At 45.1% G+C, this 14,982-nt stretch overlaps 1 protein-coding gene across 1 annotated transcript in view; it reads left to right on the plus strand.

The window, feature by feature from the left end:
- The window catches only part of DNAH11 (dynein axonemal heavy chain 11), a 395,178-nt gene that overhangs the window by 133,389 nt on the left and 246,807 nt on the right, over nucleotides 1-14,982 (plus strand). Inside the window, exons 25-29 of the mRNA XM_073581471.1 lie at nucleotides 8,318-8,440; nucleotides 8,523-8,645; nucleotides 8,810-9,034; nucleotides 11,575-11,666; nucleotides 12,953-13,079. Coding sequence (XP_073437572.1) covers nucleotides 8,318-8,440; nucleotides 8,523-8,645; nucleotides 8,810-9,034; nucleotides 11,575-11,666; nucleotides 12,953-13,079 — 690 coding nt within the window. The remainder of the gene's footprint in view (nucleotides 1-8,317; nucleotides 8,441-8,522; nucleotides 8,646-8,809; nucleotides 9,035-11,574; nucleotides 11,667-12,952; nucleotides 13,080-14,982) is intronic.

Raw genomic sequence — 14,982 nt, forward strand, 5'->3', positions numbered from 1 at the left:
CTCAGGTGCCCCTTTCCGCACACTATACCACCATACACGGTGACACAGAGAAAGGTGCACATGACATAGAAGAGGAGGTGATGGATGACCCAGTTGTTGACCCAGATTGGCATCCATTGGGGGAAGAGGGTGCTGCTTCCAATAGCTCAGATGAGGAGCATCCACAGCAGACATCGACATCGCAACAGCTGTTATCTGGCAGGCCCGGAGCACTCCAAAGACAGGTTCCAAACATCAAAAGAGTTGCTGGACAGCTTGTCCATTGGGTCAAAAGATCACAGCGTGCTAGGCCGCAAAATGTCTGCCAAAGTAGGAAGAGTGCAGTGTGGCAGTTTTTTGAACAAAATCCTCATGATCAGGCCAAGGTTATCTGTAAGAAGTGCGCAAAGACCTTTAGCCGAGGGAAAAATCTGAAAAATTTGAATACCAGTTGCATGCTTAGACATTTAACCAGCATGCACTTGCAAGCGTGGACACAACACCAAACCTCAAGTGCCACATGTGCAACTGATCACAACGAAGATAGTCAGCAACGCTACATTGTTTCCCCCACTGTAAGCACACCGGTTAGCACAGCAGCAAATGTTGAGGTGTCGTTGCAAGGCCACAGCAGTCAGGGAATCCCACTGTTATATCAACGAAAGACTGATTCTAGGCCATCAGAAAGAACACCAACTCCATCACCATCATCAACCCTCTCTCAGTCCGCCCTGTCCACCGCTACTTCCACCATATGCAGCTCTCAAGTCCAGCTCACCCTCCCAGACACTATGAGTAGGTCAAGAAAGTACTCAGTCTCTCATCCGCGTACACTGGGTTTGAATGCCCACATTGCCAAACTAATCTCGTTTGAGATGATGCCCTTTCGGTTGGTGGAAAGCACAGCTTTCCGCGAACTCATGGCCTATGCAGTACCACGCTATGACCTACCCAGTCGCCACTTCTCTCGCAAAGCCATCCCAGCCCTCCACCATCATGTGAAAGACCGCATTGTCCATGCACTCAAGCAGTCAGTGAGTGGAAAGGTGCACCTCACAACTGATGCATGGTCCAGTCGGCATGGCCAGGGCCGTTACGTATCCATCACTGCGCACTGGGTTAATGTGGTGGATGCAGGGTCCACAGGGGACAGCGGTGGTGGGACAGTGCTGCCTAGCCCACGGTCTAGGAAACAGTTGGCTGTAGGCGTTCGACCCTCCTCCTCCTCCAGAAGCGACAGCTCGTCCACAGAGCGCAGTCGTACGAGCACTCCATCTGCAGCTGCCACTGTTGCACACGATGTGTCCCCCTATCGAGCAGCTAGTGGAAAGCGTCAGCAGGCTGTGTTGCAGATGATGTGTTTGGGCGACAGACACACCGCCGAGGTGCTGGCCGAGTACTTGAAGCGACAAACTGAGTCATGGCTGGGCAGTGTACATCTTGAGGCAGGCAAGGTAGTTAGTGATAACGGCCGTAATTTTGTGGCAGCCATAGCCCTTTCAAAACTCAGCCACATACCTTGCTTGGCTCACACCTTGAACCTGGTGGTGCAGTGCTTCCTCAAAAATTATCCGGAGTTAACAGCCCTGCTCCAGAAGGTGCGAAGACTGTGCGCGCACATCCGCCGGTCGCCTGTACACTCCGTTCGTATGCAGAAGCTGCAGCGATTGCTCCACCTTCCCAACCACCGCCTCATTATCGACATTGCAACAAGGTGGAACTCCACCCTGTACATGGTGGAGCAGCTGTGCGAGCAGAGGCAGGCCATAATGCATTTGTGGGAGGATACACGGCCAGGCACTTTGAGAGCAGACATGGAGTTGACAGGCGTGCAGTGGTCGAAGCTGAAAGACCTTTGTAAAGTCCTTCAGTGTTTTGAGGAATGCACACGGCTGGTAAGCGCAGACGACGCCATCCTAAGCATGAGCATCCCACTTATGCGTCTGCTCATGCAAACTTTGACGCACCTTAAGGAGCAGGCGTCTGCAGCCAATGTTGATGAGGAGGAAGAGGAGGAGGGAATCCTTGATGACATTCAGCCATTGTCTGCTCAGGGACCTCTCCTGGACGAGGTGGAGGAAGAAGAGGAGGAGGAGGAGGAGGATGATGGAGATGATTACTTAGGGGAGGAGGATGCATCTCGTGGGGCAAGTGAAAATGTTGGCGTGGCAAGGTCTGGTACAGGGTTTGTGCGTGACTGGAGGGATGTGGATTTGCCAGAAAGTGCTCCTCCACCCAGCACTCGCAGTGCATCATTGACACCGGGAACATTGGCCCACATGTCAGATTATGCCTTGCGGATCCTAAAAAGGGACCCCCGCATTGCCAAAATGATGAACGATGACGACTACTGGTTGGCCAGCATCCTGGATCCACGCTATAAAGGCAAATTACAAAACATCATGCCACAGGAGAACCTTGACCTAATATTGGCTAATAAACAAGCAACTCTGGTAAATCGGTTGCTTGAGGCATTCCCAGCACACAGCAGCGGTGATGGTTCTCACACGAGCCGTACGGGCCGGGGGAAGCTTGGCAGAGGTGTTCGTGGTGCACACAGCAGAAGTGGCGTTGGAGACAGGGGTTTCATGACAATGTTGTGGACTGATTTTTCAAATACCGCTTACACAACTGGTAATACTGCATCGATGGAAAGTGACAGGAGACAGCAGTTGTCAACTATGGTTACAAACTACTTTTCCTCCCATATCGATGTTCTCCCACACAGGTCATTCCCCTTTGACTATTGGGCCGCTAAACTGGACACCTGGCCTGAATTGGCCCAATATGCCTTACAGGAGCTCGCTTGCCCAGCTGCAAGTGTGCTATCGGAAAGAGTCTTCAGTGCAGCTGGATCAATCCTGACAGAAAAAAGGACCCGTCTGTCAACCCAAAATGTGGATGATCTAACCTTCATTAAAATGAACCACGCATGGGTTTCCAAGGATTTTGTCCCACCTTCCCCTGATGACACATAGGGTGACAGAAAAATGGCTTGCTTTGGTCCACCTCTTCCTGGTACTTCACCTATTTCGCCTTTTGCATCAGTTGAATGTCCAACATCAACATATGCCACTTTCTAAAACTCCCTAACTGTGCTGCCTCCCCCCCCCATGGCCGGGGTCACCACCTAGCGCACGACACCGTGCGAGTGCCGTTGCCCTGGACAGGTGGGTAGGCCGACTCTTGGGCGCGGGCACTGGCACAGGGTCCCTCATAGTACAATCAAGTGTCTCTGACGGTGGTGGTGCACACCTGCCGTCAGACACACCGCTGTACTATGAGGGGCCCAGTGCCAGTACCGACGCACACGAGTGGGCCCCCCTTGCTTGGCCAGGGCCCCAGCATTTGCAATCTTTACCTCTCCCTGCTCCTCCACTGTGTAATCTGGGCCGTCAAATCCATACTGTGCCTGACACCATCTGAGCCTGCCTCCTGATGTATAGACATATATTTTGAATGTGTACGCTATCCATACATGTTATCCGGGGATACGTTACCCCTTCTAAACTTTGTGCAATGACGTGCAATCCATACTGGGCCTAACACCGTCTGAGCCTGCCTCATGCTGTATAGACATATATTTTGAATGTGTACTCTATCCATACATGTTATCCGGGGATACGGTACCCCTTCTAACCTTTGTGCAATGACGTGCAATCCATACTGGGCCTAACACCGTCTGAGCCTGCCTCATGCTGTATAGACATATATTTTGAATGTGTACGCTATCCATACATGTTATCCGGGGATACGGTACCCCTTCTAACCTTTGTGCAATGACGTGCAATCCATACTGGGCCTAACACCGTCTGAGCCTGCCTCATGCTGTATAGACATATATTTTGAATGTGTACGCTATCCATACATGTTATCCAGGGATACGGTACCCTTTCTAACCTTTGTGCAATGACGTGCAATCCATACTGGGCCTAACACCGTCTGAGCCTGCCTCATGCTGTATAGACATATATTTTGAATGTGTACGCTATCCATACATGTTATCCAGGGATACGGTACCCTTTCTAACCTTTGTGCAATGACGTGCAATCCATACTGGGCCTAACACCGTCTGAGCCTGCCTCATGCTGTATAGACATATATTTTGAATGTGTACGCTATCCATACATGTTATCCGGGGATACGGTACCCCTTCTAACCTTTCTGCAATGACGTGCAATCCATACTGGGCCTAACACCGTCTGAGCCTGCCTCATGCTGTATAGACATATATTTTGAATGTGTACGCTATCCATACATGTTATCCGGGGATACGGTACCCCTTCTAACCTTTGTGCAATGACGTGCAATCCATACTGGGCCTAACACTGTCTGAGCCTGCCTCATGCTGTATAGACATATATTTTTAATGTGTACGCTATCCATACATGTTATCCGGGGATACGGTACCCCTTCTAACCTTTGTGCAATGACGTGCAATCCATACTGGGCCTAACACCATCTGAGCCTGCCTCATGCTGTATAGACATATATTTTGAATGTGTACGCTATCCATACATGTTATCCGGGGATATGGTACTCCTTCTAACCTTTGTGCAATGACGTGCAATCCATACTGGGCCTAACACCGTCTGAGCCTGCCTCATGCTGTATAGACCTATATTTTGAATGTGTACGCTATCCATACATGTTATCCGGGGATACGGTACCCCTTCTAACCTTTGTGCAATGACGTGCAATCCATACTGGGCCTAACACCGTCTGAGCCTGCCTCATGCTGTATAGACATATATTTTGAATGTGTACGCTATCCATACATGTTATCCAGGGATACGGTACCCTTTCTAACCTTTGTGCAATGACGTGCAATCCATACTGGGCCTAACACCGTCTGAGCCTGCCTCATGCTGTATAGACATATATTTTGAATGTGTACGCTATCCATACATGTTATCCAGGGATACGGTACCCTTTCTAACCTTTGTGCAATGACGTGCAATCCATACTGGGCCTAACACCGTCTGAGCCTGCCTCATGCTGTATAGACATATATTTTGAATGTGTACGCTATCCATACATGTTATCCGGGGATACGGTACCCCTTCTAACCTTTGTGCAATGACGTGCAATCCATACTGGGCCTAACACCATCTGAGCCTGCCTCATGCTGTATAGACATATATTTTGAATGTGTGCGCTATCCATACATGTTATCCGGGGATACGGTACCCCTTCTAACCTTTGTGCAATGACGTGCAATCCATACTGGGCCTAACACCATCTGAGCCTGCCTCATGCTGTATAGACATATATTTTGAATGTGTACGCTATCCATACATGTTATCCAGGGATACGGTACCCTTTCTAACCTTTGTGCAATCACGTGCAATCCATACTGGGCGTGAGAACGGCTGGCGAGCTGTTAAGCAAGCTACAGCACCTGTCCAGACAAGTACAGGGATTCCCTAGCGAGGAGACTTATTTGATTGTTTTCTATGTTGGGACAGCAATTTTTGGGGAGCACTATACTCTGGAGAATGATAGATGGGGCCCACCATACACTGGAACATTCCAAAGGTGGACATCAGACACTGGAGCAGCATTTACAGGGCCCATTATACACTAGAGCATTAGAAATGGGGCCCATTATGTTTGGAGCATTATTTGGGCCCATAAGACAGTGGAGCTTCATCCATGGGGACCAACATATACTGTAGCATTATGTGGAGCTCATCATATACTGTTTCAAACATTATATGGGACCAATGATTTTGTATGGAGAAATAGATGGGCCTCGTCATGAGATGTAAAAAGTGAGGTATTTTTCATTGTACTATACCACTATTTCTCTGCTGTATCGGAGCATGATGAGTTGTGGTATGTGTTAAAGGGGCGCTCTTTCGCCCAGAGCACATGAAAACCTGCAGCCAGCCCTCCCCCCCCACAAATTTAGCCAAATAACCCCCATTTTTCAGTGCGTAACTTGTATTATGAAGTTAATTAAGGTTGACAAGCTTAAGTAAGAAGAATTGATGCTTTTGGCATTCAAATGGGCACTGTAGGTGTGTTTCCTGTCCTCCTCTCACTGCCGACTTTTATTCCCCATTGACTTACATTGGGTTTCGTGTTTCGGGACGACCCCGACTTTTCCCTATAATCGGACGATCTTGCTCGACCCGACTTTTGGAAAAGTCGGGTTTCACGAAACGAAACGCGATCCTAAAAAAGCAAAAGTCGCTCAACTCTACTTATTAGTTAAAAACTGGGGAATTTGGAGGCAAAGTCAACCCAGTGTTCTCTTATGTCCCTCAAGCCATTACCTAGCAATATTTTTGGCAGCAGATTATTCAGGATACTCTCCAAGCGTGTCAGAATGGAGCTTCTTTATCCAGGAACAAACAGGAACAATATATGATGAGCTTAATAGATCAGGAATAAATCATGTGTGTGTCTCTATCTGTGCAGCATCTACAGCACGCTGCTTCTCTCATACACAGACACAGGAAAACAGGAGATATAGTCACATGCTCTCCCTGTGTGAGCCTCTGGGAGTTTTTTTTGTTGCTTTATCTTTATAAACAGCATACAATTTAGCAAATAAACACTCATAGACAGGAATGGAGTTGTTGTACCAAACATATTCCAACAAATATTTTCAGTGTTGAAGGGGGCATTATCCTAATGGCAGAAGGCACTGCTATTAGGGAATTCTATTGCCAATAAGGAAGGTGTTTGTAATGTTTAGATAGATGGTTTGTGTCAAAGGAGCATGAATGTCTGGGCCCATGGTTTCCCAGCAGAACATTGCCTGAAGCATCACGCTGCCTCCCTCACTTGTCTTTATAGTGCATTCTGCAGCCATCTTTTTCATCGGTAAGAGACACACATGCACTCTGCCATCCACATGGCGCAAAATAAAGATTTGTCAGAGGAGGCCATCTTCTTCCATTGCTCCACTATCCAGTTCTGATGCTCACATAGACATTATAAGCTCTTTCGGTAGTGGACATCATAGTACTATGACCTGTTTTTGGCTACATAGTCACAAACTTAACAAACTGCAGAGAAAGATTTCCAGTTTGTCAAGGAGCGCTTCCGGCTGATTCATTAATTACTCCGAGTATTTCAAGGAATATCCATAAAAAGAAGGGGGGTGCAGATCTAAGTGCAGAGTTTTAATTATGTCAGATAGAAATAAAAAATTCTCACCTTTTTGGTGTCTTGTTGCTCAGCGTATAACCCTGTGTTTGGATACTGGAGTAATCGTCTGGATCTGCTGGCCTGCAGCTCAAAACAGGTGGAACGAACTACCTTGTAGGAGATTCGTCAGAGAATGCAGAAAAGGATTTCCAGTTTGTCAAGGAGCGATTCCGGCTGATTCAGGTCAAATTTTACCTGATGAAGGCTAATTTTATGTATAGCCGAAACGCGTTGTGTTTTTATGTCTAATAATAAACTGGATATTCCTTTAAATATTCGGAGTAATTAATGAATCAGCCGGAAGCGCTCCTTGACAAACTGGAAATCCTTTTCTGCAAACTTAACAAACTGTGATACACTGTGTGCTCACACACCTTTCTCTCACACTACACTTTTGTTTCCAACAATTAGTCGCTCTTTTTTGGGATCGGACTAGACTTTGCTCACCACATGCATCGGTGAATCCTGTCTCTTGTTGGACCTGTTTTGTTATGTTCTTACCACTTCATACCATGAACAACCCCACAAGACCTGACATTTCTCTGATACTATGGCTCAGTTATCAGTTTGGCCACTGTCAGACTTGCTCAGCTCAAAGCCAGTCAGCATCAATATCTGCTGCCTAATCTAAACCACCATTTGACAGGTGTCAGTCTTACTATGGCTAATTGGCGTATGGCACACAGGAGTTATTTCAGCTCACCTCACTGTTTCTTTGCTGGCATGTTGCAATCCGAGCATGGATTAGTCTCTGCAAACCTGGAATATGTTCCAAAAAATGGTGAAATCCAGCTCAAGGATAAAATGATTTTTGTTTTAACTTTAGTAAAATCATTAATACAAAAGGGCAGCTATGTACAAATAGGTATACCCAATAAAGGCTAACAAGTCTAAGAACCTGTGTGTTCAAAGTGCGCCCAGGTGCTCTGCAATTCACTCCAAGGTAGTTCCCTTTATTGGGTATACCTATTTGTACATAGCTGCCCTTTTGTACTAATGATTTTACTAAAGTTAAAATAAAAGTCATTTTATCCTTGAGCTAATTGGGGTATGCATATGTAAAATGGAGATATTAGAATACACCATTGATCGCTGTTTATGTAGTTTTCTCCAAGTTGTTTTAGTAACCAATTTGCTTATTGATTATTTAAGAATTTCATGATTTTTTTCCCGTTAGGTCCAATTCTCAATGACTGAGGAAACCATACTATCAGACTTACTTGCACTACAGCTGCATAAAGTGGAGGATGAAGTCAGGAACATTGTGGACAAAGCTGTGAAAGAAATGGGTACCGAGAAAGTAAGTCAACAAGAACGCAATTTATTCTAGGAAATAACTCACCAAAAATGTGTTTAATAAGAACCATGCTTCTAATTATCAGATACTTACAGAAATTAGCCAGACCTGGACTACTCTGGAATTTTCTTATGAAAAGCATCATCGCACAGAAACGCCCCTGATAAAAACCGATGAGCAGCTTTTTGAGACTTTGGATAGCAACCAGGTAAGTTTTTTGAATTGCGGCCAGAAATGACCTCACTATAAACTCACAGATGAATCAGAAAAAAGTAACGTTTGCTTTACTGATGGATGTCAGATGCTACATGAATCTTTCACTTATTTCCTTCGGTGTTGCACCCTTCATCACATGGTCTGTCCATTATTTAGGTGCAGCTACAGGCAATTGTGCAAAGCAAGTATGTGGAATATTTTATCGAACAAGTGTCCAGTTGGCAGAGAAGGCTGAACCTGGCGGACTCTGTGATTTACATTTGGATGGAAGTTCAGCGCACTTGGTCTCATCTAGAAAGCATTTTTATCGGCTCTGAAGACATCAGAAACCAGCTACCAGAAGATGCCAAACGATTTGATGGAGTAGATACGGACTTTAAAGTAATTTATTTTGCCTTCTTAAAAGCCAGAATGGATTATAGTTAAATATGAAAAAATAATTTATAGAAATATAGTTAATATTATGGTCTGTCCTTGCACATTATGAGGTGAACACTTTGGTCAATTGTGTATTATAAGGAAAATGTAATCCCCTTCCCCACTATAGATGGTAGAAAACAAGGTAAATGGCACCTATGGCCCTGCTTTCTTCATGGAAACAGGCATGCACAGTGGGTTCATTGTATGGGTTGAGGGTTGGGTGGCCACCGTTCTCCACAATGGTGCAAGTCTCCTATCTTCTGTTTTGCAACAGAACCAATTAATTTGTTACCTAGCTATTTAAAGGGAATCTGACACCAGATTTTGCTAGCTAATCTGAGAGCAATATAATATAGGGGCAGAGACCCTGATTCTTGCAATATACCACTTACTGGGCTGCTTGCTGCATTGTTGATAAAATCAGTGTTTTATCAGCAGGAGATTATCACTAGGGAGGACTAATTGGCCAGCAGGCATGTCGTCCAACCACACCCCCAGCACTGATTGGCAGATTTCTACACAGAAAATGGTCAATCAGTAGTGTGGGCGGGGTTATACAGAGCTCAACATTTAGACAATTGATTTATCCGCAGCAGACAAAACTTGGAAGTGATGGTTCAAAATGCATAAATGCTCCCCGTTTTTGATTATGTACAGTGCCTTGCGAAAGTATTTGGCCCCGTGGAACTTTTCAACCTTTTCCCTCATATCATGCTTTAAACCTAAAGATATCAAATGTAAGTTTTTGGTGAAGAATCAACAACAAGTGGAACACAATTGTGAAGTTGATCGAAATTTATTGGTTATTTTAAATTTTTTTTGCAAATTCAAAAACTAAAAAGGGGGGCGTGCAATATTATTCGGCCCCTTTACTTTCAGTGCAGCAAACTCACTCCAGAAGTTCATTGTGGATCTCTGAATGATCCAATGTTGTCCTAAATGACTAATGATGATAAATATAATTCACCTGTGTGTAATCAAGTGTCCGTATAAATGCACCTGCTCTGTGATAGTCTCAGGGTTCTGTTTGAAGCACAGAGAATCATGAAGACCAAGGAACACAACAGTCAGGTCCGTGATACTGTTGTGGAGAAGTTTAAAGCCGGATTTGGATACAAAATGATTTCCAAAACTTTAAACATCCCAAGGAGCACCGTGCAAGCGATCATATTGAAATAGGAGTATCATACCACTGCAAATCTACCATGGCCCGGCCGTCCCTCTAAACTTTCATCTCAAACAAGGAGAAGACTGATCAGAGATGCAGCCAAGAGGCCCATGATCACTCTGGATGAACCGCAGAGATCTACAGCTGAGGTGGGACAGTCTGTCCATAGGACAACAATCAGTCGTGCACTGCACAAATCTGGCCTTTATGGAAGAGTGGCAAGAAGAAAGTCATTTCACAAAGATATCCATAAAACGTGTTGTTTAAAGTTTGCAACAATCCACCTGGGAGACACACCAAACATGTAGAAGAAGGTGCTCTGGTCAGATGAAACCAAAATCGAACTTTTTTGGCAACAATGACAAACGATATGTTTAGCATAAAGTCAACACAGCTCATCACCCTGAACACACCATCCCCACTGTCAAATATGGTGGTGGCAGCATCATTGATTGGGCCTGCTTTTCTTCAGCAGGGACAGGGAAGATGTTTAAAATTGATGGGAAGATGGATGGAGCCAAATACAGGACCATTCTTGAAGAAAACCTGTTGGAGTCTGCAAAAGACCTGAGACTTGGACGGAGATTTGTCTTCCAATAAGACAATGATTCCAAAGATAAAGCAAAATCTACAATGGAATGGTTCACAAATAAACGTATCCAGGTGTTAGAATGGCCAAGTCAAAGTCCAGACCTGAATCCAATCGAGAATCTGTGGAAAGAGCTGAAAACTGCTGTTCACAAACGATCTCCATCAAACCTCACTGAGCTAGAGCTGTTTGCCAAGAAAGAATGGGCAAGAATTTCAGTCTCTCGATGTACAAAACTGATAGAGACATTCCCCAAGCGACTTGCAGCTGTAATCGCAGCAAAAGGTGGCGCAACAAAGTATTAAGTTAAAGGGGCTGAATAATATTGCACGCCCCACTTTTCAGTTTTTGAATTTCCTCAAAAATTTAAAATAACCAATAAATTTCGTTCAACTTCACAATTGTGTTCCACTTGTTGTTGATTCTTCACCAAAAATTTACATTTGGTATCTTTATGTTTGAAGCATGTTATGTGGGAAAAGGTTGAAAAGTTCCAGGGGGCCGAATACTTTCGCAAGGCACTGTATATATTGTTTTTAGTAGAAACAATCTGAGTGCTGGAACCACTACTTTCTCAGACTATTCCAGTAGAAATAGTATCATGTAAATGTGGTATTTCCATCAGAAATAAAAATACATAATGCAAATTATATTTTTCTATTGCACAAACACCTTGATGGGAACATAGGAAAATTAGTGGTTTTCAAGATTTTTTTGTAACACATTATGTGGTTTTCTTTGAAGGAATTAATGTCTGAGACAGAGAAAATAAGAAATGTCCTGGATGCAACGAACCGTCCCAAACTCTATGAAACTCTTGATGAAATACAGATGAGGTAATGTCAAATATTTTGATTTATATATGTAATAATTTAGCGGTAGATCAGGCATCCTTTGGGTTTTCTTGCTTCTGTTAGAGTACTTAAAGGGAATCTGTCACCCCTTTTTTGAGATATCATATAATGATATCATTCAATTGTGTGTCACATAAGGATTCTCTTAGTACTTTTGCTTCCCCCTGACCCGGCACCTTTCATGCATAAATACCTTGTTTATATCGGTTCAGATGTATGTAAACGGCCGTTGTCCGGTCCGCTGGGCGGGGCTTATTCACCTGCTCCTCCCTCCCTGTCTTGCTCTACGCATTTCTTCTTGTGTAGAGCAAGACAGGGAGGGGGAGCAGTTGAATAAGCCCCGCCCAGCGGACCGGACAGCAGCAGTTTACATACATCTGAACCGATATAAAAAAGGTATTTATGCATGAAAGGTGCGGGGTCAGGGGGAAGCAAAAGTACTAAGAGAATCCTTATGTGACACACAATTGAATGATATCATTATTTGATATCTCAAAAAAGGGGTGACAGATTCCCTTTAAGGTGATCTTTTCATTTCGCTATTCGTTAGCTATTAGTGAATTATGGTCAGTGGAACCATTAAAATACTTACTGATTGCTGTATTCAGCTGTTTCCAGCACTACTCCATTCCTCCCCTGGATTAAGTGACTGCAGTTGTGATTAGCCAGCTGACACAGCATTTATGTATGGACTGGAAGTCACTTTCTCAGTGTAAATTCTATGAGACTCATAACAAGGCTCTCACAGACCAACATGAAGAGAAGAACTGACAGTCCTTAGTGTGAGCCAGCAAGGACGAGCTGCGGTCATATGATGCAGGAGAGGTATGGAGCAGCGCTGGAAACGGCAAAAATAAGTATAATAATTACATACCAAACATGTATTATTTATAGAAAGTAAAAGCTGAAATAAAAAAAATGTTGCAGTGGGACTTCAAGTGTCTTTCCTGTATTTCTTATGGATCGTTATGGATCGTGCTGATTACAATGTTGTTCTTGTCATCAAAAGTACAGTACCCCTGATAAATCCCAATTAAGGAGTAACTCAGAATTCCATATGTATTTCCTTTATAAACCAAAGCCAGGACACTAGTGGTGTGAAAGGGCCTAAAAAACATTCAACTAAAAACACATTGTCGGACACATTTTTATCTTTTTTAATCACTATACAATGTATTGTGTTTATTTTCTATTAAAAACTCCATTTTATGTGGTTTTGAGAATTTATGATCATTTCTGACTCCCTTGCAATCCCTCTTTTTTTCCAGACTATCGCTGTGTGAGAAAGCTTTATCCCAGTATTTGGAAACTAAGCGTTTGGCTTTTCCTCGTTTTTACTTTGTGTCCTCTGTAGATTTGTTGGATATTCTTTCTAAAGGAAGTCAGCCAAAACAGGTATGTTCTGTACTTCTCATGGTATGGTTCAATGGGCTTGTTGCAATAACCAACTAATGGCTGAGCTGTTGATAATCACTATCATGGCAATTGCATATACCGTATTTTACAGATTATAAGATGAACCGGATTATAAGAAGCACCCCAAATTTTGAGGAGAAAAAGAGGAAAAAAACCCTTTTTTTTTTTAATAAAATGGTGGGGCCTATTATAATCCATGCGTCTTATTGCTTACCGAGGGTGGTGGCTGCTGTGAAATGGGATCCCTGGTTTGCTGCCGGAGGAGGCAAGAGTGGCAAGTTGCTGCAGGCCGCAGGCTGGGATGAGGAGGTTTTCCGATGTGCACCGCTGTGGGTGAAAATGGCTGAGGTGCTCTGTTGTGTGGAGGCTCCACCGGCATTTTGTGAAAACCCAGAGCCCCCTCTCCCCCTGCATGTCCATTACTCCAATGCGGTACGGACGTCACCGCATCGCAGTAATGGATATGTAGGGGGCTCCGGGCTTTCCCAAAATTCCGACAGAGTTCCCCCACACAACAGAGCACCTCAGCCATTTTCACCCGCAGCGAAACACCCCCTCATCCCAGCCTGCAGCAACGCCCCACTTTTGCTTCCTCCAGCAGCGACCCTGGGACCCTGCTCCACCGCGGCCGGTAAGGTATATCCGCATTATAAGACGCACCCCCATTTTTCCCCCAGATTTTGAGGGAAAAAAGTGTGTCTTATTGTTAGGAATCTGGGTCCTTCTATGCCTATGCAGCAACCCAGATTCTCACATTTATCTCCAGAGGCTAAGTCCTTTTTCCCAGCTTCTGAGCATGTTCACAGGACGAGCTCGCATTGGAGTTCAGGAGTCAGGTGCTCAGGTCCTGCTCCTGATTTCATTGGTTCTGCTCTGGGCTCTGGAAATTTCCGGAAGGTCCCGTACGCTATGAAAAGTGCGCATGGCTGTTCCGCCATGCGCTAGTATTTTCATACTGCTGCTGTGTGTATGGTGATGGATGCTTGGACTGGTGACTGACTCATTAAGAAACCCCTTCCCTCTGATGATACATCTGTGAGAGTGTGTGGGATTCAGTCTCTAGCAGCGCTAGCGCCAGCGCGCTCTAGCCTCACCTGTTGCAGCAGCCTGCGCCCTGCATTGCGCCAGCGTCTTTGCAGCGCTTTTCCAGTGGCTCTGTTCCTGCCGCGCTGCAGTTGCAGCCCAGTGTGCATTCGCGGTTGCAACGCCACTGCGTCAGACGTTTATCGGTAGGTCTAGACGGAGTCAGGCCAGTCACTCTTGGCGACTCCTGTGACCCTATACCACGTCTGTCACGCTGAGCTTCTGTGAAGTTAAAACAGACTCAGCGTTTTTGTATATGTGTTTTGCTTGCAGCTCTGTGTGTGAAACAGACTGCTTCAGCGTTACTTTACATATGTTTATGCTTGCAGCTCTGTGAGTTCAACAGAGCTTGCTTTTGTGCACCAGGTGCAGTTTAACCCTGTGCACATTACCGTCCTTGTGCTCTGCCTCGTTAGCAGTGGTTTCGAACATGCTTTATTTATATTTTTATTTAGCGTGTTCCGCCGACCATAACATAATACTAGCGCCAGGGTCTGGCTAAAGATGGCAGACCAGCAGCAACTGTTGCAGTGCGTGCGACAGCTCGAGGATCGCTTGGCTACTCTTGAGAGGGCCCTCGCAGCTTCGCAGGCCACAGATGCTGCTGTCCAGGCACTTACGGACGTGGTAGGGCGTATGTCCATGTCCGCCCTTGCGCCGACAGTTACCCGCCTCCCGTTGCCTTGCCCGAAAAATATTCTGGGGATGGCGCCTCCTGCAGGGGTTTTATCAGCCAGTGCTCGATCCATCTGGAGCTGCTGGCTGCGCAATTCCCTACAGAGCGGGCCAAGGTGGCCTT

The sequence above is a fragment of the Dendrobates tinctorius genome, unplaced genomic scaffold (genome assembly GCF_039654945.1).
Source record: "Dendrobates tinctorius isolate UK_male_01 unplaced genomic scaffold, ASM3965494v1 ptg000070l, whole genome shotgun sequence".
NCBI classification, from domain to species: Eukaryota; Metazoa; Chordata; class Amphibia; order Anura; family Dendrobatidae; genus Dendrobates; species Dendrobates tinctorius.